At 49.5% G+C, this 22904-nt stretch overlaps 2 protein-coding genes across 8 annotated transcripts in view; one reads left to right on the forward strand and one right to left on the reverse strand.

The window, feature by feature from the left end:
• Positions 1-22904, reverse strand: part of LOC101830064 (EEF1AKMT4-ECE2 readthrough transcript protein) — a 34468-nt gene that overhangs the window by 4303 nt on the left and 7261 nt on the right. The window contains exons 1-12 of one of the 7 annotated variants that reach the window (XM_040751068.1): positions 15191-17597; positions 11477-12805; positions 11089-11175; positions 10615-10750; positions 10215-10430; positions 9214-9338; positions 8959-9105; positions 8738-8803; positions 5202-5390; positions 4269-4411; positions 3802-3916; positions 1767-1877 (exon numbers count right to left, since the gene is read on the reverse strand). In XM_040751068.1, the coding sequence (XP_040607002.1) occupies positions 1767-1877; positions 3802-3916; positions 4269-4411; positions 5202-5390; positions 8738-8803; positions 8959-9105; positions 9214-9338; positions 10215-10430; positions 10615-10750; positions 11089-11175; positions 11477-11767 (1626 nt within the window). In that variant the 5' untranslated portion in view covers positions 11768-12805; positions 15191-17597. Of the gene's footprint in view, positions 1-1766; positions 1878-3801; positions 3917-4268; positions 4412-5201; positions 5391-8737; positions 8804-8958; positions 9106-9213; positions 9339-10214; positions 10431-10614; positions 10816-11088; positions 11176-11476; positions 12881-14241; positions 14394-15190; positions 17598-20231; positions 20584-22904 lie in introns of those variants that run through there. The other 6 variants (XM_040751070.1, XM_040751069.1, XM_040751067.1 and 3 more) reach the window with 6 other exon arrangements.
• Positions 20664-22853, forward strand: Camk2n2 (calcium/calmodulin dependent protein kinase II inhibitor 2). Its single transcript, XM_005071641.4, has 2 exons — positions 20664-21054; positions 21832-22853. The coding sequence occupies exons 1-2, from the start codon at positions 20886-20888 to the stop codon at positions 21900-21902; spliced, it is 240 nt and encodes a 79-aa protein (XP_005071698.1). The 5' UTR covers positions 20664-20885; the 3' UTR covers positions 21903-22853.

The raw sequence follows: 22904 nt of genomic DNA on the forward strand, positions 1-22904 counted from the left end.
GCCCAGTGGGGAGGATGAGATGCCCCACAGGTGACAGGATTGTTATTGTGGGTGGCTTTTTTCTAATTAATTGAATATAAACATTTGAATCGGCAGTTAAGCACATTAATATTATAGCTTCATATACTACTACATGGATCTCTATCTGGTTATGAAAGAAATGCATGAACAAAGTTTGTACAATTGAAAATTGAAGGAAACCAAACATTTGTAATCTCATCACACAGCTATCTTCTTTTTAACAGTCAGGCTATTCCTAGTGTTTTTCCTGGCCCAGAAAGTCTTACAAAATATGGAGCTGTGTTATGCAACATGTATATATTTTTGCAATCTACTTTGTCCTGCCTAAAGACGTATCACTCCACCAGGTATGGAAGGCAGAGGCAGAAGGACCATCAAGGATCACAAGTCTAAGGTCAGCCTGGTCTACAATAGTGTATGCAGGCCAGCCTCAGCTCATGGTTTCTTACTTGTAGGTAACAAACTTGTCAAGCATGATGTTAAGGGCTCCAGATGCAATACTGGCACCACCAATTTATTTTTTAATCTAAAAAATAAAGCCAGGCATAGCTGTTTAATTTAAAAACTAAATTCTAGCTGGGTGGTGGTAGCACATGCCTTTAATTCTAGCTCTTTGGAGGCAGAGGCCAGCAGATCTCTGAGTTCAAGATCAGCCTGGTCTATAGAGTAAGTTTTAGGGCAGCCAGGGCTACACAAAGAACTCCTGTCTCAAAAAATGAAAAAAGGTTTTTTAATAAATAAGACATTTTTCTTCAGTTTCAAAGTGGAATCTGGGGCTAGAGAGATGGTTCACAGAGAACAGGGTTCAATTCCCAACACCCACATGGCAGCTCACAACTGTCTGTAACTCCAAGACCTGACACCATCACACAGACATACATTCAGGTAAAACACCAATTCACATAAAGTAAAAATAAATTAATTAAAAAAAGAAAAGAGGCTGGGCGTTGGTGGCGCACGCCTTTAATCCCAGCACTTGGGAGGCAGAGGCAGGCAGATCTCTGTGAGTTCGAGGCCAGCCTGGTCTACAGAGCGAGTTCCAGGACAGCCTCCAAAGCCACAGAGAAACCCTGTCTCGAAAAACCAAAAAAAAAAAAAAAAAAGAGAATCATATTCCATTCTATTATTTATATTTCTTTTATGCCATGATTGGACATTTCAGTTTGTTTCATTTCTCCCTATAAACAACTCTTCCATAAACATTTAATATTTAAGCACACCTATTATTATCTCTTAGTATTATTTATTTATTTATTTATTTTTTGGTTTTTTGAGACAAGGTTTCTCTGTGGCTTTGGAGGCTGTCCTGGAACTCGCTTGGTAGTCCAGGCTGGTCTCGAACTCACAGAGATCCGCCTGCCTCTGCCTCCCGAGTGCTGGGATTAAAGGCATGCCCCACCAACGCCCGGCTTCTTAGTATTATTTTTGATAATTATATAGGTAACATAAAGCCCACACCTTTAATGCTAGCACTCAGGAGGTAGCAGCAGGTGAATCTCTGAGTTTGAGGCTAGCTTGGTCTACAAATCGAGTTCCAGGACAGCCAAGGCTACACAGAGAAATCCTGTCTCAAAAAACCCAAATATTTGTACACTCACAGAAAACTTTAAGGAACCCGATGCCCCATGATCCCACCACCCGATTTGCTGTTTAATGAACTCCCTTCCCAGTTTTTCTATGCATGCACACATATATGGCCAGCAGACTTTTAAACAGAGGGTAGTTTTAGAAGCCTGAAGACTCACGATTTCCTTGCTTTGTCGGTCGAACGTGGCCTTCACAAAGAGCGAACCCAGAGCGAAGCCAAGGGCATCATCTGTGTTGGAGATGCAGGTCTGCCACCTCGGTGTACAGGACTGTAGGGGCAAAGAGCAGGGTCCCCAGGGAGAGCACTGACCTCTCCCTCTCTGGGGCTAAGCCTCTCAGCTGGGACCAGACACCTGAGCTTGGGGCACCATCTCTCCTTCAGACTCCAGAGACAGGTAAGGCGATGTCTCAAGCCATGATGACCCAGAAGCAAGCTTCAGCAGAGAAGAGCTAGGCATGCCACCCACTCGTTCTCAGTTCCCACTCCTGCTATGTTCCCAAGAGTCTCCCTCAGACTGCAGACGCTTCTTCTTTATTATGTTTACTTTTCGGGGTGGGGGACACTCTGGCCTACCATGGTCCAAGTGGGGAGGTCAGAAGACAGCCACCATGTGGGACCTGGGATCAAACTCAGGTCATCAGTCTTGGTGTCAAGTGCCTTTACCAGCTGTTCTGAGCCATCTTTTTGTCTTTTTTTTTTTTTTAAGAGAATTGGCCACACGGCAGCTTCTTTCTTTCTTTCTTTCTTTCTTTCTTTCTTTCTTTCTTTCTTTCTTTTTTAAGATTTTTTATTTATTTATTATAAACACAACAACCTGCCTCATGTCCGTCTGCAGGCCAGAAGAGGGCACCAGATCTCATTATAGATGGCTGTGAGCCACCATGTGGTTGCTGGGAATTGAACTCAGGATCTCTGGAAGAGCGGTCAGTGCTCTTAACCTCTGAGCCATCTCTCCAGCCCCTTGTTTTTTGTTTTTTTTGTTTTTTTGAGACAGGGTTTCTTTGTGTGGCCCTGGAACTCGCTCTATAGACCAGGCTGGCCTTGAACTCACAGAGATCCACCTGCCTCTGCTGGGATTAAAGATGTGCACCAACTCAGCCCAGCTGTTCTGAGCCTCTTTGCTGGCCCAAGTTTAGAAGTTTCTTTGCTCCGTTCTACAATTCAGGCCATCAGTCCACTGTACCAGAAACCTGGGCATCACCCCAGCTTCCTCTACTGCCTCCCTCCCAATCCAGTCCATCACTAGCCACCCTCACCATTTCTTGTGCAGCCTGTCACCATTTCCCTGTCCTATAGCACTGGCATCACTTGTCATAGTCAGTCTTCTTTTGTTGTTGTTGTTTTGTTGTGTTTTTTTTTTCCAAGACAGAGTTTCTCTGTGTAACAGTTATGGCTGTCTTAGAACTCGCTCTATAGACCAGGCTGGCCTTGAACTCACAGAGATCCGCCTGCCTCTGCCTCCCAAGTGCTGGGATTACAGGCGTGTGCCACCACTGCCTGGCAATAACCAGACTCCTTAACATAACTGCCATGGAGGTGCCATGCCCACCTTACCAGTCTGCAGCCTTGTTCTCAAGCGCCTGCCAGAACCCTTGCAAAAGCACCAAGCTCCTCCAGGCTTGTGCGAGTTTGCAAATGTATGTGTTCCTTTTGCCTGCAGTGTCCTTCTCCCCTGCTTTCTCAGGATCTCATTCCACACATGGCATCTTCTGAGAAAATTTTCCTGTTACCTCCCGTGTTGCTACCCACATAGTGTACCTGCTCCAGCTTCAGCTTTATAGTACGAAGGTTCTTAGCTCATTGTGAACAATTAATACTCTCAAAATATATGCATTTGCTTGCAGTTTTACTCCCCATACTTAATGAGGCCCCGAAATGAAGAGCAGCACTTGGTCATTTCCATTGCCAACATCAAAGGTGAATGCCCACACACAACACATGCCGACTTTAACTTGAGCCAGCCTTGAAACTTATTCCTGCTACAAATGAGGAACTGGAACCAATTCTCATGTCCCCAAGGTGCGACAGGCTACAATATAAGGAACTAGGATTGGAAATTGTAACAGCTTGATTCTGAACTCTGTGTTCCATACCATGCACTCGTGTGCCATGGAGCAAACATTCCTGACACAGTTTGGACAGGTAGCAGCAGCTAGGTTTGTTCAGAAAGGAAGCAGAGTCAGAAAGCCCACCTTCTTCGTGCCGTAGAGGGTCTCCAGCAGCTTCTCCTGTGCAGACTCAAAGCGCTGGTCAAGGCTTGAGGTCGTCTTCTGCACCAGGTTCCAAATTAGATAATTGTTCAGGATGCTATTTCCATACCAGAAAATAAGGAAAGACATGTAGGGAACCCTTTCTCCTCCCAGCCCATCCCAGAACCATGCAGGCTACAGGAATCCTGAGAAGTGTGTGGGAAGTAGTCCTGAAGGCTTACTCTGGGACACAAGTGCCCACAAAAATCAGCTAGGAATAGAGGTCACAGAACCTTCCCAGGGAAAGTCTACAAGCATTCTGATCTGAAGTCTGGAAGGCCGGGGCCTTATCACTCAGTCGGTGTGCCAATTCACTGTGGTTGGTCCTTCCAAGAATCTCCAGAGTCCCGAGTCCCATCCACAACCAGTACCCACCCCGCACAGCCACCATTCCCATTCCCAAGTCACACCTTGGTTCTGTATGGTTGATGAGCTCCGACACCTGTTGTAAATACTCAGTCCCATACACCACCACAGGCTCAGAGTCACCCAACTCCAGTGGTGACAGCAAGAAAGAAAGGAACTCGAGCCAGTCCATCGAGGGTGCTAGAGTCTGAAAGCAGAAACTCGTCAGGCTTCCCTGCCTTCCCACGGGGCTCCCAACAGACTCTCTCCCCACGGATATGCTATAGCCTGGGCATCTTTCCCGTTACCATAGTAACAGTTACTGGCTGCTTGGGGACCCCTTCCTGCATTAAATGCTTTTCCAGGCCCGAATGCCCTGCAGTCTGGGAGCTGAACCACTTATTATTATACAAGGAAAGCCACTATGTGTGATATTCAGCTTGGGCATAGAAATTCAAATATTTTCATGCCGGTTGATAAAACAGGACTTCCTCAACACATCCCACATACCTGGCCTCTCTCTAGAATCTCCTTTTCCCTAATTTCCCTAATTCAACACCGAAAAGGCTGACACAGGAGGGGGCACTAGGAGATCTTCCATACACATTCTGATTATTTTCTAGATATCTCATCAATTTTCCATTTACTTGCTTGCTTGAGACAGGGTCTCACAGTGTAGCCCAAGTTGGCTTGGAACTCACAGAAATCCTCCTGCCTCAGTCTTCCAAGTGTTGGGGTTACAGGTGTGGACCACCATGCCTGGCTAAACATTTAAAACACAATCCCTTTATGTAGTCCAGGGCAACAAGAAGGAGACTAAAGGATGGTCTTGAGGAAGGTGGCTTGAAATGTTGACCGTTTTTCTTTCCAGTGTAGCGCTACACATCTGGAACGCTCCCAAAAGCAGGAAACGGAAAGGACTGACTGCCCCAGGAAGAGGGTGGTCTTTCTCAAGGGCTGGCCTCTCCCTAATGTCTCTAGTCCCCTGCCTGCCCCACCTGCAGCTCTGAGATGCTCATCTTGTGATAGATCTTCTCCTCATCACGTCGCTGGTCCTGGGGCACAGTGATGTTAGCCAGCTGTGTTTCTAGCTCCAGGACTTGCTGCATCTGCTGCCGGGTAGAGGCCGGCTGCCCACCCAGCAGTATCCCCAGCTCCTCCATGTAGTCCAGGTAGGCTGTCAGCACCTGTGAAGACCCCGGGCATCCTCAAAGCCAGGAACAAACCTTGCCCAAGGCGAAGCTCTGCCCTGGCCCTCACCTCTTCCCACCATTTCTTTGGCTTGATGCGCTTCATGGAAGTCTTGGTGGCTCTGTTTAATTTCTGATCCATTGCTGCCACTGTCTTCTCTGGCTTGCTTAATTACCTGTGCATTTATCATCTATTTCCCTCTGTGGACACTGTTCAGATTTTGTCAGCTGTTCACCACTGAATCCCACGAGCCTGGATCAGGGCCAAGCACAGAATTGGTCCCCTGTAAATATTTACCCAATGGACAGACTCCCATAGTGCTTAGCCTTCTCACTTCCTAACGCCCTTCTAATTGCCCCAGCCCATTAGGGGCCTTGTGCTTTTACTTGAACATCTGAATGGCTCCTGTAGGGAATCTGTCCCTTTGACCCCCTCTACCTCGCATCCTAACAGGCCTCAAATGTGATGTTCTCATCCTCACTTGTATCCAGGGGAGAGAAAAAGCACAGAAAAGGAATATTTATACTGACCATTATGTATCCACTGACCAGATGGCTTAGGGATAGTGTACCTTGCCCCACACCCTCACAACAGCTCCATAAAACTCATGTTAGTTCCAATCTCCATAGAGGGAGCAAGCTTGAGGAGATGAAGTAAGAAATCCTGTCAGAATGCGGTGGAACCCTGGGAGCACTTCCTGGGCCCAGCACAGACTCAGGTGGCCTCAGGCCAGGCTGGCACCATCAGGACAAGGTCTGCTTGCTTTGTTTGCCACTGGAACCTTGGATGCAAGTACAATGTCTTCCTTACGATAGGTGATCACTGAGTGTTGCAGAAAAGGAAAAAAACCATGCCGCTAGATCATCAGCTCTGTCAGCAACAACCTCGGTGTCTCCTCTCTTTAAGACGGCACAGCCCAGAGTGGTTTTGAACTCACAGTTCTCCTACCTTAGCTTTCACGGGCTAGAATTACAGGCACAGATCACTCCTGACTTCAAGTCCCACCCTGGGCTCACTTACTGCTAAAGGCCATCTCTTTTCTTCACTGAAAAGTTTTTGATCTCTTGACATTCAGTCTTTTGTTGTTATTGTTGTTTTGACTTTTTTGAGACAGAGTTTCACTGTGTAGCTTTGGCTGTCCTGGAATTCACTCTGTAGACCAGGCTGGCCTCAAACTCACAGAGATCCACCTGCCTCTGCCTCCTGAGTGTTGGGATTAAAGGTGTGCGCCACCACCACCTGGTGATATTCATTCTTCTTTATACTATAAAATCTCTCCTTTCCCCCACTCTCTTTATTGCTGCTGGTGTGGAAGAGTATCAGTCCATCCTATTCCAGCTTCTAAGGGAGATAGCGTTGACCCCTCAAGGACCTGACACATGTACTTTCCCTCCCTGCCCCTTGTCCTCAGCTTAAAGCATAATTCTTGGATCCTCCACACTCCTAGCTTTTGTCCTGTCTCAGCCATTGCACTATGTCTTCCCTACATTGTGGGAAGAGACTTCCTGCCTGAGGAAACCAGTGATGCAATGGGCATGAAATACAAGGCTTTCCCCAAAGCAGTATGGTCCTTCCCTGCATTCTCCTGCACACAACACATAAACATACAAGCACGCACCGAGGCATGGCCTGCCACTCATGTGAAGGACGAGGACTGCTCTTGAGAGCTGGGTCTCTCATGTCACCTTGTGGGACCAGGAACCGAAACCTGTACCAGCTAGGTCATCTCTCCAGGGGCCCATTTCCCTTCTTTTGGGATGAAGCCTGAACAACTTGCCAGCTACGGGAATATGTGTATATAGTCCTAACACTGAAGGCTGGAGGAGAAAAATCCCCTAAAGCCTACTCCATTCCACCATCACTCAGCCTTATAGTGTCAATCGTCCTTACCTCTGTCCTCTTCTAACATCCAGTAGCTAACAAGCCACGATTCTACTTGATATGTCTTGTAACCTCAACCTAGCATTCACTGCCTGCCACTCCCTCACCTGGGCCCCTACTGACTCAGAATCCAGGCATTGCAGAGACTCTCATCTCCAGGCTTCCTCCCCTGCACGATCTTCTTACTTCCAGACAAACTGACTTCCCAAGGCACTGCTAACCCCATCTCTCCATCCCTGCTCTGCAACCTGGAGCTGACTTTTTTGGGCTACAGAATAAGGCTTTGAAGCATTCAAAAATCTTCTCCATAACCAGTCACTGACCATCTTCTAGTCTCCCATGCATTCAGTAGCACATCTTGCCAAACCATATTTCCTGTTACATTCCAAACACATCTATCCTCTCTGGTGTCAACATTTTTGCTCAACACATTCTCTCTATGCAGAATGCCCTCAGTTGTTCCCTGGGCCCTTCCTTATGGCCCAAACACACTTGTTTAACCTGTCTCTACATAGGATTGCCTCTGTTGATCCTTTATAGTGTTCTTTCAAAATTACATCTCTCTCTCTCTCTCTCTCTCTCTCTCTCTCTCTCTCTCTGTGTGTGTGTGTGTGTGTGTGTGTGTGTGTGTGTGTTTTGCATGAGTGCAGAGGTCAAAAGAAATCTTGGAGGAGACAGTTCTTTCCTTCTGTCATGTGTTCCTAGGGATTTGATTCAGGTCACCAAGCTCGACAGCAAGTGCCTTTACCTGCTGGCCATGGTGCTGTCCCACTTCTTTGCTTTTATAGGGCCCAATTGAAATGTGATCTCCTATGAGAACTCCTGGATGCCTGCACCTCACCTAAGTCCTACAGACCTTTTGAGCCATGTTCTCAGGCACTTAGATCCACACGTCTATTGATATCAAGAACTTCCTATGATAGTGACTCTGAAACTTACATCTCAGAATTGCCCCAGAGCTCTGGCATACATGGTATGCATGAAATGTCTTCCCAGGACTGGGGATGTAGCTCAGCGATAGAATGCTTGCCTAGCATGTATGAGACACTGGGTTTGCTTCCCAGTACCACAAAAAGAAATAAAAGATTTTTTTTTCGAGACAGGGTTTCTCTGTATTGTTTTGGAGGCTGTCCTGGAACTCGCTCTGTAGACCAGGCTGGCCTCGAACTCACAGAGATCAGCCTGCCTCTGCCTACCGAGCGCTGGGTTTAAAGGCATACGCCACCAACGCCCGGCTTGAAAAGAATTTTTTTCCTGATAGAAATAATAGGAAGAAGAGGATGGAGGAAAGAGGAGAAGGAGAAAGAGAATCAAGGAAAGAAGAAGGGATAAAGGACAGCCTGTTTGCTAGGCAGCACAACAGGCTCACTGTCCCCACTCTGACCCTGGGCAAAGAGTAAATATTATAGGGATCAGCCAGCTCAGAAAGGGATGAAGACAGGAGTTCCAGGATGTGTCTTACTTTCTCATTGGCAGTTCTATTTAGGTAGTAATCTCGAGAGGGCAGGAAAAGCCCAGACTGGTCCACCTGCAATAGCAACAGGTAAAGGTTAGTCTCTCCCACTTAAGCCCAAGACTCCTGTGCATAGCGGAGGGAGGTATTCAGCCTGCCTGTTGGGGAGAGGAAAGCTTGGCTCACTTGGCAAAGGTTCCACGAGCCCCTCCCGTTCCCCAGCCAGGCACCTGGATGACATTGCTGTTGGAACTCTTGGCATCAGCACTGACATAGACAGTAAAGAATGGAGTGGCTCTGTAGGTCCCTGCTACTGCCTTCAGCACATCCATGAAGTTGTCCTCATCCCAAGGCCCTGTGATGTTCCAACCACCGATCTGAGTAGAGATCATAAGCGAAATCTCTGGTCCAGGGTCTCCCAGAACTTCCTTGGACCACATTCTGTCCCTCCTACTCCCCTTGCCCGAAGCCCACCCAGTGCCTGCCTTGTCAATGAGGTCTCGAAGTGGCTGGGCTCCTAGCTTCTCAATACGCTCCAGCTGTAGGCAGGACAGGTAGAAGCGCCGTGTTTTCCGCTCAGCTTCACTGCTGGAATTGAAAGTGGTATTCTCTGCAATGGTAGAACAGGGGGCAGGATCCAGGGAGCAGTTAGACTAACTTCTGCAGAGGAGGCCCTGGCCTTCATTCCTCTCTTTGTGTGCGTGCGGTGCGTGCGTGCGTGCGTACGTGTGTGTGTGTGTGTGTGTGTGTTTGTGTGTGTGTGTATGTATGTGTATTTTGTGTTACTGGGGATTGAATTTAGGGCCTTTCACATGCTAGACAAGTACCCTCCCACTGAGCTATAATCCCAGTCCTCTTTCTACTTTTGGTAAAGTCAAAAATAGGGTCTTAATAAGTTGCCCAGGCTGGCCTTGACTTGACCTTCCAATCCTCCTGCCTCAGTAACTGGAAGTATTGGCATATATTGGCAAGCCAGGTTCCTTCCCCCCCCCCCCATAGTCTCACTATATAGTCCTGATTGGGCCTGGAACTTACTACATAGACCAGGGTAGCCTCAAACTCACACAGATTCACCTGCTTCTGCCTCCTCCCATGTGCAGGGATTTTGAAACAAGGTCTCACCATGTAGTAGCCCTGGCTGTCCTGGAACTCACTCTGTAGACCAGGCTGGCCTGGAATTCACAGAGATCCATCTACCTCTGCCTCCAGTACTGGAATTAAAGGTGTGTATCACCCATGAAGACTGGAAGAGCGGTTGGGGCTGTCCCTCCTGTGTTTGTGGAGACCCTCAAAGAAGCCTCTGCTATTCTTAGAGGTCTGCCCCATCTAATCCAGCTCTGGTTACCGAGAGCTCCCTCAGGGATGTCACAGGGTTATCCGTGCAGTTCTTCCCTCATGGATATTTCTTGAGTACCCACTAAGTGCTAGGCCATGCGGTAGATGTGAACCCTAAGATGGGCACATTTCTCCTGAAGCTGTCACTCACCAAGCAGATGCTTCAGTATGGCCTGGTTCTGGTCCCAGAGGCTGTTGAAGGTGTTCCATCGAGAACGCCCATTGGGCAGAGGGTTTCTTCTAATCCAGCCTCCACAGGAGAACTGATAAAAGTCCTGACATGGGCTCACCCCACGGTCCAGAGATTCCAGAATTTTCCCAGCCACTCGAATGCAGGCTTCTGTGAGGCAAGTGTTATGGGCTGGGTCTGTGGTGGGAGACATGGAGGAAGGTCGGAGACTGTCAGTCAGGATGGAAGAAGAGAACCTTTTAAGAAGGCAATGACATCAGGAAGTTGGGAAAGCTAGCCCCAACATGAAAAATGTTTAGAGGCCCTTCAATTTCTAGCCCCCACAGCTATGAGGACTCCTGACAGGTGTGGACCCACCTACCTCTGTGGTACTGGACCCACAGAGCCACGAGGCAGCCCAAAAGAAGGGCAGCCAGTACTAGAGAGAGGCCTGCCAAGACCAGCTCCAGCTGTGTGTGAGAACCAAAGAGTCGTCTTGTCCTCTTCTGGAACCCCACCTGGGGAACACAGGGCAGGGAGCAATTGAGCTGCATTGCAGGGACCCAGGATCACAGAAGTCCTCCTAGCAAATAAAGGGATGAAAGCACAGCCTGTTCTAAAGTCACGGAGCGAATAGCTAGTGGGGTTAACGTCGGGGCCCAAGAGCAAGAAGCAGAAGAGCCTGTTTGTGCAACGTCATGGCTTTGAATCGCCTCACCCTAGTCCTGGCGCAGAGGCCAGAGACGGAGTGGAAACCGGGGTAGAGGACCCACCAGAAGAGGTCAGGACACATGGTTATGGCAGGCGTCATGCCAAGGGTGAGACCTGAGGAGAAAGGGGGAACCCCCTTGCCCACCTCCAGTGAGTCCGGGGTGGCCCTGCCTTCTACTGGAGTCTCCAGAGCTTCTTCATCTCGAAGCTTGGCTCGTTTGTAGTCCACCATCTGCAAACAGTTCAGGAGCCACAACTGAGGTCAGGCAGCAAAGCCGTTTGCTCAAGACCCTGCCCGGGTGTCCCTCGCTGGGCCAGCTTCCTCCTACCTACAGAGAGGGTCCTTCCCAGGTGCCGGGCTCTCCGGCTGGGGTCCCCTCTGACACCATCCCTCTCTAGCCCGCATAAGAAGTCCCCGTCTCCGCAAGCCAGAATCCCTGCCAGACGCCGCCAGCTCACTCACGCCCTCCCCTCCACACTTCGTGCCCTCTCCACCCGGATCCTTTCCCCAGGAGCCCAGAGCCACCACTCACACTGCCTCCGCCACCCAGCTCGTGCAGCGCGACGTTCATGGTGGTGTGGAGCAGGGCCCGGCCGCGCCTTAGGGCTGGGCGAGGTTGACCCGCCCAGGAACTACGGCCCAGGCTACCCGCTGAGCCCCGGCGAGGCCCTCCATCACAGTCACTGCTGCAGCCCCTGGCTTGGCCGCCGCGGCCCCGGCTTTCCCAAGTCTCCCCCACCCAGCGGCGCGCCCGGGGGTGGGAGCGAGGGGGAGGGGCGGAGCGCGCGCGGCTCCCCGCCAGCATCGGCGCCCAGACCGACATCGTGGATATTGCGTTCCCCGCAACCGCTGCTCTGCATCAAGTCTGAGAGCCCCTCAGGCCAGGCACCCATAATTTGCTTTCCTTTGGTTGAGGCCCAGTCCCTGCTAATATTCTTTACACGAACTCTCCAAATTGCAGGCCTTCTCCAACACTTTTAAACACCACAGAGGAGTCATGCCCCTGCGAGGAGCCTGCAGGGTCTTTTTACAGCCGGCACATATAGATAGGTGCCATAGGCAGTTCACACCTATACAGGTGTCCACAGGACATCTACAACAGCACACAGACTCCAAGCACAAGTGCACACGGAGGAACTGAGAAGCCACTTCACTGATGATTCACAATGTATATATGCAAAAACCCACTGTCGCTCGGGACACACACAAGCACATTCCAAGTGTTAGGGCCGCATGCACTATACACACAGCTCACACTAATGCCACCCTTACACATTGCTTCAAGATGGCACTTTTACTCTCCAAGATAATTGCTGTCATCAGATCCTCTCATAAAGGGAGGGTTACAGATGGTGACAAATTGGCAGGGAAAAAAACAGCCATGCACAGATATTTAAAGAAAAGACATGCTAACACTTCTAACTCAGGAAGGCAAGCGATTTTATTTGGGAGGTTTACAAGAAAAAAAATAACACCAAGCAATATTTAACTGAAACGCAACAGTGTGGCATCCATGCATCTGCCATCTGCCTTCCGTATTGTCATTCCTTAAACAGGCAGGGGAGTGTGACAGTCTGCTGCACCAAGGACTGTCTCATGGTTTTTACAGTGCCAGGGAGGGAACTGGGGCACTGAGTCACCCCCTCATCTTCTTTCCCTGACCCCACCACAGGAATTTGACCTGAGGATGCTGTAGGTAGTGGTAGTGGATAATCACTTATTGATCCCACCTCAGGTCTCAGACATCTTGCTGTGAGTGGTTCCAGAGTGGAACATTCTTGTGGCTGCGAAAAGATGTGTGGTGAATTGATTCGGCTGAGAACTGCTGGGCTGCTTTCTCAGGCACCTTTTCATCCCCAAACTGCATGTTCTCAAGACAAAAACACAGTGCTGCTATTAGGATGAACAGTTCTGGATTCAGACTCAGTTTCTCCATCTGTAAAATGGAAGAGTAGTATCTACCTCAAAGTGCATTTCTAGAATTAAATGAAACAGAGTTGTCAAGTGATTGGCACACAAAGAGTATATTATGATTCAATCTGGTTTACCAGGTACTGGATATTAAACCAGGGACCCTGCGTCTGCTAATAGGTAATCTACCTCCAGATTATTTGGGAGTTTTAAAGGAGTATTTCTTTCTTTTTTTTAAGATTTATTTATTATGAATACAACAGCCTGCCTGCATGTCTGTCTGCACACCAGAAGAGGCCACCAGATCTCATTATTGATGGCTGTGAGCCACCATGTGGTTGCTGGGAATTGAACTCAGGACCTCTGGAAGAGCAGTCAGTGCTCTTAACCTCTGAGCCATACTAAAGGAGTATTTCTTGAGGCTGGATTGATGGCTCATTGGTTAAGAGCACTGGCCACTCTTCTAGAGGACCTGAGTTCAATTCCCAGCAGCCACATAAAGGTTCACACCCTTCAGTAACTCAAGTTCCAGGGGATCTAACACCTGGCTTCCACAGGCATTGCATGCACATGTTACACAGACATACATGTAGGCAAAACATCCATACACATCAAATATAAATAAATACATTAATGAAATGAAATTAAAGGTCAAATAACGTTTTGGGGGATGAGGTGTTTAAAACAATAATTATTTTGGCTGAGTATGGTGGTGCACACCTTTAATGCCAGCACTCCAGAGGCAGAGGCAGGTGGATCTATGTGAATTCAAGCCAGCCTAGCCTACATATTAAATGCGGGATACATATTATTATTAGTATTATTTTAAGGGAAAATCTCACTACGTTGTCTAAAGTGACTCTAAAGTTTCAATTCTTCTGTCCCAGTCCCCCCAGTAGTCTGCCTGATTTTATTTTACTTATTTGTTTATTTTGAGATAGGGTCTCATTATGTAACCAGAGTTGGTCTCCAACTTGCAGTGAGCTCCCTGCTTCTACAAGTACTGGAATTCTAAGTACACACCTCCATGCCCTTGCATTTTTTTTTTCCGAGACAGGGTTTCTCTGTATTGTTTTGGAGGCTGGCCTCGAACTCACAGAGATCCACCTGCCTCTGCCTCCCGAGTGCTGGGAGGGATTAAAGGCCACCACCCACCGGCCATGCCCTTGCATTTTAAGTATTGTTATCACTTAAGCCCTATAACTAGAGTAAGACTAGTTAGTCTGGAGGAAGCATGTTCTATTGCTCTGATGGTAGAGCAGGTTAGGTTAGTTAAGGATTTCCTAAGCAACACATTTTCACCTCTTGCCATACTGCAGTCTGAAGCAGCAATCTACAGGTTTGCTCATGCTCAATCTAGTGGCGATATGACATCCCAGCACTCACCTCTCTGCTTCCCTCCCAAAACTGGATGAAAGAGAACTCAGCACTTAGGAATCACGTGAGGTGGCCTATGCTTGGGAGGTAGAAGCAGGAAGACCATTTGTTCAGGGTCATCCTCAGCTATACAGTGAGTTTGATGCCAGACTAGGATATATGAGACCCTGTCTAAGAGCGAAAAGGAAAGGAAGAGCAGAAAATGAAGAGAGGGAAGGAGGGAGGGAGGGAGGGAGGGAGGGAGGGAGGGAGGGAGGGAGGGAGGGAAAAAGAGTCAGATCTGATGGTATAGGTCAGCAATCCCAGCTACTCAGAAGGATAAACAAATTTATTATACCTGCCTGGGCACCCCGAGTGACTTGGTAAGACCCTTGTCACAAAATCAAAAGGAGAAAGATGACTGGGGATATAGTTCAGTAACAGAGCTCTTGCTAGCACACTTAAGGCCTTAGGTTCAATTCCCCGTAACTGAAAGACAAGTGAAGGGAAACCAAAACCATCAAGTGTATACAACACTTCAGTGTATGTCGATTTGAATGAGAATAGTCCCCATAGGTTCATATATTTGAATACTTGATCCATTCCAATTGGTGGAATTACTGGGGAAGGAGTAGGAGGTGTGGCCTTGTTGGAGGAGGTGTGCCACTGGGGATGGGCTTTGAGGTTTCAAAATCACACACCATTCCAGTTAGCACTGTCTCTCTGCCTCCTGCTCAGGGACTGTAACCTCTCAGCTACTGCTCCACCACCATACCTGCCGGCCTGTTGCCATGCTCCCCACCATGAGGGTCATGGATTCACCCTCTGAAACCGCAAGCTTTCATTATACACGTTCTCCTGTAAGTTGTATTGGTTATGGTGTCTCTTCTCACTAAGACAACTGTTCTGGACATGTTACATGTATGGACTCATTCATCATTGTGACACAGTTACTCCAGTACTATTGCTACTCTTTTACCTTATCTCCTCTAAGAAGAATAAGATGAAACATCTGTTTTGAAACCAGGTTAACTTGGACTCAAATCTAGGCTCCATTTCTTATTAGCTGACATCTTTATCAAGTTACTGGACAGCACAAATTTTCCTTGTCTGTAAAACAAAAACAACATCCCAATCTCAGAGAACTAAATGCAACCACCCACACACGAGAATCTAGTACTTTTACAGCGTTCTCAGATTCAAAGGACTGAACCCAAATATTTTGTTTCATGTCTTCTTCATTATCAAAATCCATTTCTAGGCCCATAACTGCTCCTGTCTGCATTTTCATGGGCCACGCTGTATTAGAAACTTGGAGATACTTCTATTCTCTAGTTCTATTGCCTGCCCTTTGTGTTTATCATCTATTTTCCCTAGTCTCTTCTTTTTTCCTCCTTTCTGTGTTCTTCCTTTCCTATGTATGATGCATTTATTTGTTTCTAGCAGGGTCTTAGGAGGTAGTCTAGGCTGTCCTCAAACTTCCTAACCTACTGTCTCAGTGTCCAGGGTATTTGGTTTAGTATAAATACCAAGCCTGGCTTTCCATTACCAACCTTTAGCCTTCCTTTCCTTTAATTGATTTGAATGAAGGGAGAATGGGCAACACTCCTAAATTTACAAAGACTGTGTGGTCATGATGATAAGAAACACTAATGGTCAGCATTTACAGATGGGGAATATGGTTACCTCCATATGCTACATTAGCTTATAAATTGAGACATTCTTTTGTACTATGAAGGGTGCAAATGTGTGCACAGTCTGATCCAGAAGGTCTACTTCTAGAAAATTATGTTAGGAAATGTTATACAAAATATTTCTGTGTCAAATAGCTTTTGTTCCATAACAAACCACACCAAATTTAATGAGTTAAAGTAAAAACTAAACCAGACAGTGGTGGTACACACCTTTAACCTCAGCATTTGGGAGGCAGAGATAGGCTTTGTCTATAGGGTGAGGTTCATGACAGCCAGGGCTACAGAGAAATTTTGTCTGGAAAAACCAAAATAAATAAATAAAATAAGGGCTATTATTTTTCATGTTCAATGGTTTGCTTGGATAGTTCTTCAGGCCTGGGGCTGGATAATCTAGAATACTTGGATGGCCTCATTTGTTTCATGGGCTTCTGTTGGGATGGTCAAATGCTAAGTAGCTACAAAGTAACAAAAAAAGAAAAAGAAAAATTAATCTACTGTTATTCATCATTAGAGCTCTCACCAACAACAACAACAAAATGGGGTCATGCTCCAGCACACAGTCACCTTTCAGACCTTTGCTTCATCCATTTGCTAGTGTCCCCACAGGGCAAGCAAGCCCTGCGGTCAAAGTCAGACTCAGGAATGGAGAAACAGGCTCTACTTCTGTGTTGGGAGAGCTACAAAATATTGGGTTTTTTTCTACATTTGTTCATCACAGCACTATTTACAATACAACCCCCCCAAACCAAATAGGGAGGAAATAATGTATAAATGTAGAAGACTTGTTGAATAACTCAAACATCCACACAATAGGACATTATGCAACACATGCAAGTGATAGAAGAGGAATAGCTGATAGGTGAAACTGGCATGTAAAATGAAGAGAGGAATCGCTGATAGGTGAAACTGGCATGTAAAATGAAGAGAGGAATAGCTGATAGGTGAAACTGGCATGTAAAATGAAGAGAGGAATAGCTGATAGGTGAAATTGGCACGTAAAATTAAGAGAGGAGGGGATTTTCAAAGTCATTTTTATAAGGCAAAATGAATACATGCAAGCACAGGTTGATATTGTTGTTTTTTGTTTTTAGAGATAGGGTTTCTCTGTAGCTTTGGAGCTTGTCCTGGAACTAGCTCTGTAAACAAGGCTGGCCTTAAACTCACAGAACTCCTGTCTCTGCCTCCCAAGTACTGGGATTAAGGTGTGGGCCACCACCGCCCCAGGTTGAAAAATATCAGAAGGATGTAAACAAAATATTTTGTATGAATGTCCCCAATGATGGTATTACTTCCTTTTTTTACACGTATTTATTCAATATATGTATGTTTGCACATGCTATAGCACACATGTAGAGATCAGAGGACAACTGGTGGGCATTTCTCTTTCCATCATGGGGAATTAGACTGTCAATCTCGACAGCACATGCCTCTACTTACTGAGCCACCAAACAAGACTGATGCTACTCTCAAGCTCTTCATGTTTGTTTATCAACAGCTACCATTTCTATGCATTTTACTTGTTAATTTAATCTTTACAATCTAATAAAATATATCCCACTAAATAATTTTCCTGTATTATAGATGAGAAACTTAAGATACTGGGAAATTTAACAACCTGACCCAAATCAAATAGTAAATAAGGCTGGAGAGATGGCTCAGAGGTTAAGAGCATTGACTGCTCTTCCAGAGGTCCTGAGTTCAATTCCCAGCAACCACATGGCGTCTCACAACCATCTGTAATGAGATCTGGCGCCCTCTTCTGACTTGCATACATACAGGCAGAACACTGTATACATAAATAATAATAATAATAATAAACAAATAGTAAAAAAAATAAGGCAGGGTTCTGATTTGAATCTGGACTTTATACTCATTCATCACTACTCCAGTCTACCAAAGTCAACTTAAGTGTCTGGGGCTCCAGTGTGATCCTTGGTAAATGGATTCTATCATCACTGGGGTTTGCTGGTGGTCCTTTTCCAGGCTGCACAGTCAACCCAGAGCCTTATGCATGTTGTGCAAGCTGCTCTATCACTGAGTTTCACCCCCAGCCCTTGACTTTTTTTTTTTGAGACAGGTTCTCAATGTAGTTCAGGCTGACCTTGAACTCACTATGTAGCCCAGGCTACTTGAGATCTTCCTTCTTCAGCTTTCTGAGTGCTGGGTACAAGAGTGTGCTACTATGCTCCAGGTGAGGGATTTTCAATTAAAAAAACAAAAACAAAAACTCAAAGTACTATTACAATACTCCAAATTTTATCCCTTAGGGATGAAGAGCATCAAACTTTTGAGTAGAGGATCAGAATATAAGCAATTTCCTCACACTTTGCTTAACTACAATCCAGCATGCACAGGGAGAATAGATTAGTTGAGATTATTGTTTAAGATTTGAGAGGTTCAAGGCTAGCCTTGTCTATGTAACAAGTTCCAGGCCAGTCAAGGCTACATAGTGAGACCCTGTATCAAACAAAACAAAACAACAGAAAGGATCTGACCAGCCAAGTGTGATAGCACAGCCATGTCGGCTCCGTCCCCCCAACACTGGAGGCTGAGGCTGAGGGCTTACTGAACCATGGAACAAGTTTCAGGCTAGCTCAGGCTACACAGCAAGACCCTGACTTATAGAAAAATGAATGAATGAATTCCAGGTTAAATTATTATCCTTATCTCTCTCATCCTAGAGAAAGGAGATTTGCTTCAGTTGCCATACAATATCACCCTTGGCAGAACACCAGGCTCCTTCTTCAGCAGCTTAGGTGAGGGGTTGCTCAGTTCCGGAAACAACACAGTTGAGCTCAGGCCTACGTCATCACAAAACTGGCCTTAATGAACAGGCTCTGTTTTCTCTGTTTAGACCGGCTCAGAGAGGTGCATATATATGACACATTTTCATTAGGGAAGACGACGGATATACAGCCAAGGTTTTCTTGTGGTTTTCTTTATTTTCCTAAAGTTATACAAGTAGAAACTGATTTGTTTTCTTTTTCTTTCTGGTTTGTTTTTGCTTTAGGACAGGGTCTCACTATGTAGCCTTGGCTAGCCCAGAACTCTGTATGCAGGCTCAGCTGGCCACAGACTCACAGAAACCAACCTGGCTGAGCGATGGAATGAACGGCCAAGGCCACCAGGACCAGCACAAATGATTTAAAAACATAACATGATTATTGGACCTTTCATTCAAGGTCATTGAGAAAATGGCAGATTACGGATTGAAATTCATTGGTGTGCAACATCCGAGGGAGAGCGAGGGTGGTTCTGGGTTCTCTAGTCACCCAATTACTCCTTTCTTCCTTCCGGATGTCAGGGACCTTCTCACCGCAGGGTCCATCTGGCGGCCGAGTCCAGGAGTGTTAGAAGGACCCTCTGGTCAGGTTGGGACTCAAGGCAGTGCGTCCCCCCACCCCCGCACCTCCTCCCTACCTCACAGGCCCCATCCGGCAGCAGATTCCTTTGCAATTAACACCCGAATAAGTGGTGTTGAAGGAAGGAAAACCAGCACCCAGCAATCTCACTGGCTGCATGATTTGGCGGACTAAAGGGAAGGTGTCTTGCTTGGACAGAACCAACGGCGTCATTATTATCTTTACCAGCTCTTCACTGTGAGTGAATGAGACACACCCTCCCTCCCAAGGCCAGTGATTGCGACAGAGCCCTCTCGCACCAGAGACCGGGTGACGCTGCAGCTGACTGCTAGCCGGGCAGGGGCGGGGACAGGGGGGCGGTTAAAGAGGTAAAGGGAAGTGTGCGTGTTCTGATCCGTGGGGGGCGGGGAGGAGGACTCTACCACGGGCCCCAGCAACAAGGGCGGGGGACACCCTGTCCCTTCCGACGCTTACTAGCGCGCGCCTCGTGCTCAGGCACTCCGGGCTTCCCTGCGTCATCCGCATCCAGGGCGCCCGCCGCGATGCTGCCATTCATTTCTCCCACACTGCCAGCTAGAGCGAGCCTCCAGGGCTGAGGGAAGCGCGTGGAGCGACTGGCGCTTTGAGTCTGGATTTTGGCGCCAACAGCGGGCCTGGGGTTTGTAGGGAGTCTACTCTGGTGCGCGCTGCGGTTGCGGTGCTAAGATCCTACTGAAAGGCCGCAGCACAGTCTCGGGGGACAGACCCAATAGTACTCAGACAGGGGCCAGAGACAGAAAGTTCAGACCGACACACAGAGACCGGATCAGATGCACAGACGTAGACTGACAGATGCAGAGACAGTCGAATACAAACTGACCAACTGCTGGGGACCTGCGAGCGAGCACTAGGATACAGGAACGCGCCAACCACGGTGGCACCACCCCCAGGCCCCAGCTCTTCCCGCGCTCGGGTCGGCTGGTACCTTCCCCTCTCTTCACGCGTGTTCCGCCCTTTCCAGGGGCCTTTCAGAGTCCGGGCGGTGTCCACTGCCAGCCTGGCCGCCGCCTTCCGAGGCCCCGCCGCGCCCCCAGCTTTTGGCGCTCGGCTCCCAGGAGCTCTCCCCTAGGCACGGCGTCCGACCCTCCCTTCTTCCCTAAGCACTAGGCTACCCGCTCTCGGCTAGCTCTCGCCTGCACCGGCCGCTGCGGTTCCCCGGGGCCCACGTGGCGGCCATTCGGGGCCACACCGCGGGAACCTCCCACCGCGGCTCGCTCCACTCCAGGGATCACCGGGCTCGCTCCGACCGCTGGGCCCCGCCTCTTTCCGCTGGCCGGTGCCCGCCCCGCCTCCACCGCGCCCCGCCTGCCGTTCTCTGCCGCAGTCGGGCGCTCATCGTCATTCCGCTCTCGCCGCCGCCGCCGCCGCCCCGCCCCCGCCCGGTCCCCGCCGCTGCCGCCGCCGCCTGCCCAGCGGCCCGGGAGGCGGAGGCGCGGGGGAGGAGGCCCCGCTCGGCTCCGCAGTCCCGGATGCTGTATGACTTCATCCTTCCGCCGGCTCCCCTGCTGAGCTAGGGCCGGTCCGGCAGCTAGCCTCTGCCCGTGCCCCGCCGCAGTCCCTAGTCCACCCGGTGCCCGCCATGTCCGAGATCCTACCCTACGGCGAGGACAAGATGGGCCGCTTCGGCGCAGACCCCGAGGGCTCCGACCTCTCTTTCAGCTGCCGCCTGCAGGACACCAACTCCTTCTTCGCCGGCAACCAGGCCAAGCGGCCCCCCAAGCTGGGCCAGATCGGCCGAGCCAAGAGAGGTACGCGGCCCGGGCCCGGAGTCGCCGCCTGACCCAGAAACCCTTCGCCCGGCGTCCTCAGGCTGCCGGTCCCTGTCAAGTGGCAGCTGCTCTTGCCGCAGACCAGCGCAGCCAGCTGCGCACCCGCCCGGGGTGGGGAGGGTCCCTGCTGTGGAGTTGTCCCATTCTTTCCCTCTCCCGGGAATACAGTGTCCCGGATTCGAAGCTCGCCACTTCTGGAAAAGAGAGTCCTGGCTCCTGGTCGAGGGGGAGGGGCCGCCTCGGGTTTTTGGGGATGCCTGGCATTGGGAACGCAGGATGGTGGGCCCATTGCTTGGGCTAAGATGAGTAGGTGGATGTTACTGGAGGGCAGGGAGGCCAAGGGTTGGTTGTCTTGGTTGTTTTGCACGGGGAGGGGACTCCGGGTGCCAGCATCAGGACCGGGATTCAGGTGGAGGAAAGGGTTACACCAGGTGGCAGTTTCATCTGAGCCCAGTTTGAGGAGGGGGTCTCTGTCGAAGGGAGAGATTTCTCATCAGTTTAGATGGAGGAAGGCTCAGGTGACGGGAGGTTTCGAACTAGGAGTCTTTCGAAGAGGGGTGTTCACACACAGGGAGGTTTGGGTCTCGGGCTTGGTACCAGGCAGGGTCTGTAGAAGAGTTCGGATGAGGAGGGCATGGGTTTTGGAGTGGTGTCGCGGGAACATAGAGTAGATCTGCGCGGGGCGTGAGGACACGGGCCCCACTCCCGCCGCCGCCCCCCGAGACCACGCGGCTGATGAGCTTTCTCCCTGCGCAGTGGTGATCGAGGATGACCGGATAGACGACGTGCTGAAGGGGATGGGGGAGAAGCCTCCGTCCGGAGTGTAGACGCGCCGGCTCTGGCGGCGGGCTCCGGGCCCAGCCCCGCAGCGGCCAGGAGCACGGGCCGGCGATGCGGCTGCCGGCGCACCCCCGCCCGGGCCGAGGTGCCTGCGGGCGGGGGCTGCAGGGCCACGCCGCCGCGGGGTCGGTATTGCTACCGCCGCTGCCAGGCGCTCCGGAGCTGTCCGCTTCAGCACCACGGCGGCGGCGGTAGTGGTGGTGCGGACCAGCCCGGAGCCCGCCGACGCACTCATGCACTTTAGAACCTCGGGCCGCAGCTCCACCCCGCACACCGGAACCGACACAGAGACCCATGGCCCCCAGCCCGCCCCCTCCCGCACGGCTCCCCTGCCCCGCCCCTCCTCCGATCAATCTGGTCTGCAGCCCGGGCAGCTGCGGCGTCGGACTGCGCGGCCAGGGAGGTTTGGCTGCATATTTGCATGAGCTTCCTACCCACCACAGCCTAGCCCTCCGGGCCTTTCCTCAACTGTACCCCCGTCTGGCGTGACCCTAGCCTCTTTCTAAGGGACTTCCTCAGCACATTTGTATTTTTATATCCGATTCTTTGTTTACTGGCTCCTCTCATGGCTTGTGCCCTTCCCCCACAGCCTCCGCCATGCTCTTCTGCGCCTGGCAGATAGGACAGGTGTTGAGAATGGGATGGGACAAGCCCCCAACATGGTAACTAACCACATGGCCAGTCTGTCCAAACATGACCCCAGGAGGCTCATTGGGAGACTCCTCCCTCCCAGGGTACCTTTTAAGGGCCCAGATCTGATTTTACCTTGGACCCCTTCATGCTATCCCTGGGAACCCAAATGGGGACTGCTCAGTACCTTTGGATGACACCTGTGGACCTGAAGATGTTCTTAACCCAGGGTTGTCCTTTGTAAAAATGTTTCTCCATCCTCAATGTAACAGGAGTGTGTGAATAAACACAGACCTCCGTGTGCGTGAGTGTGTGTGCATGTGTGTCTGCTACTTCAGTCTGCTGGGAGACAGGTGTGG

Source organism: Mesocricetus auratus, unplaced genomic scaffold (assembly GCF_017639785.1).
Source record: "Mesocricetus auratus isolate SY011 unplaced genomic scaffold, BCM_Maur_2.0 Super-Scaffold_100008, whole genome shotgun sequence".
Classification (NCBI taxonomy): Eukaryota; Metazoa; Chordata; class Mammalia; order Rodentia; family Cricetidae; genus Mesocricetus; species Mesocricetus auratus.

Bases quoted from the DNA above. Each gene is read 5' to 3' on its own strand.
- Camk2n2 (XM_005071641.4), top strand. From the start codon at position 20,886: ATGTCCGAGATCCTACCCTACGGCGAGGACAAGATGGGCCGCTTCGGC. The intron at 21,055-21,831 runs GTACGCGGCCCG...CTCCCTGCGCAG, and splicing joins GATCGGCCGAGCCAAGAGAG to TGGTGATCGAGGATGACCGG.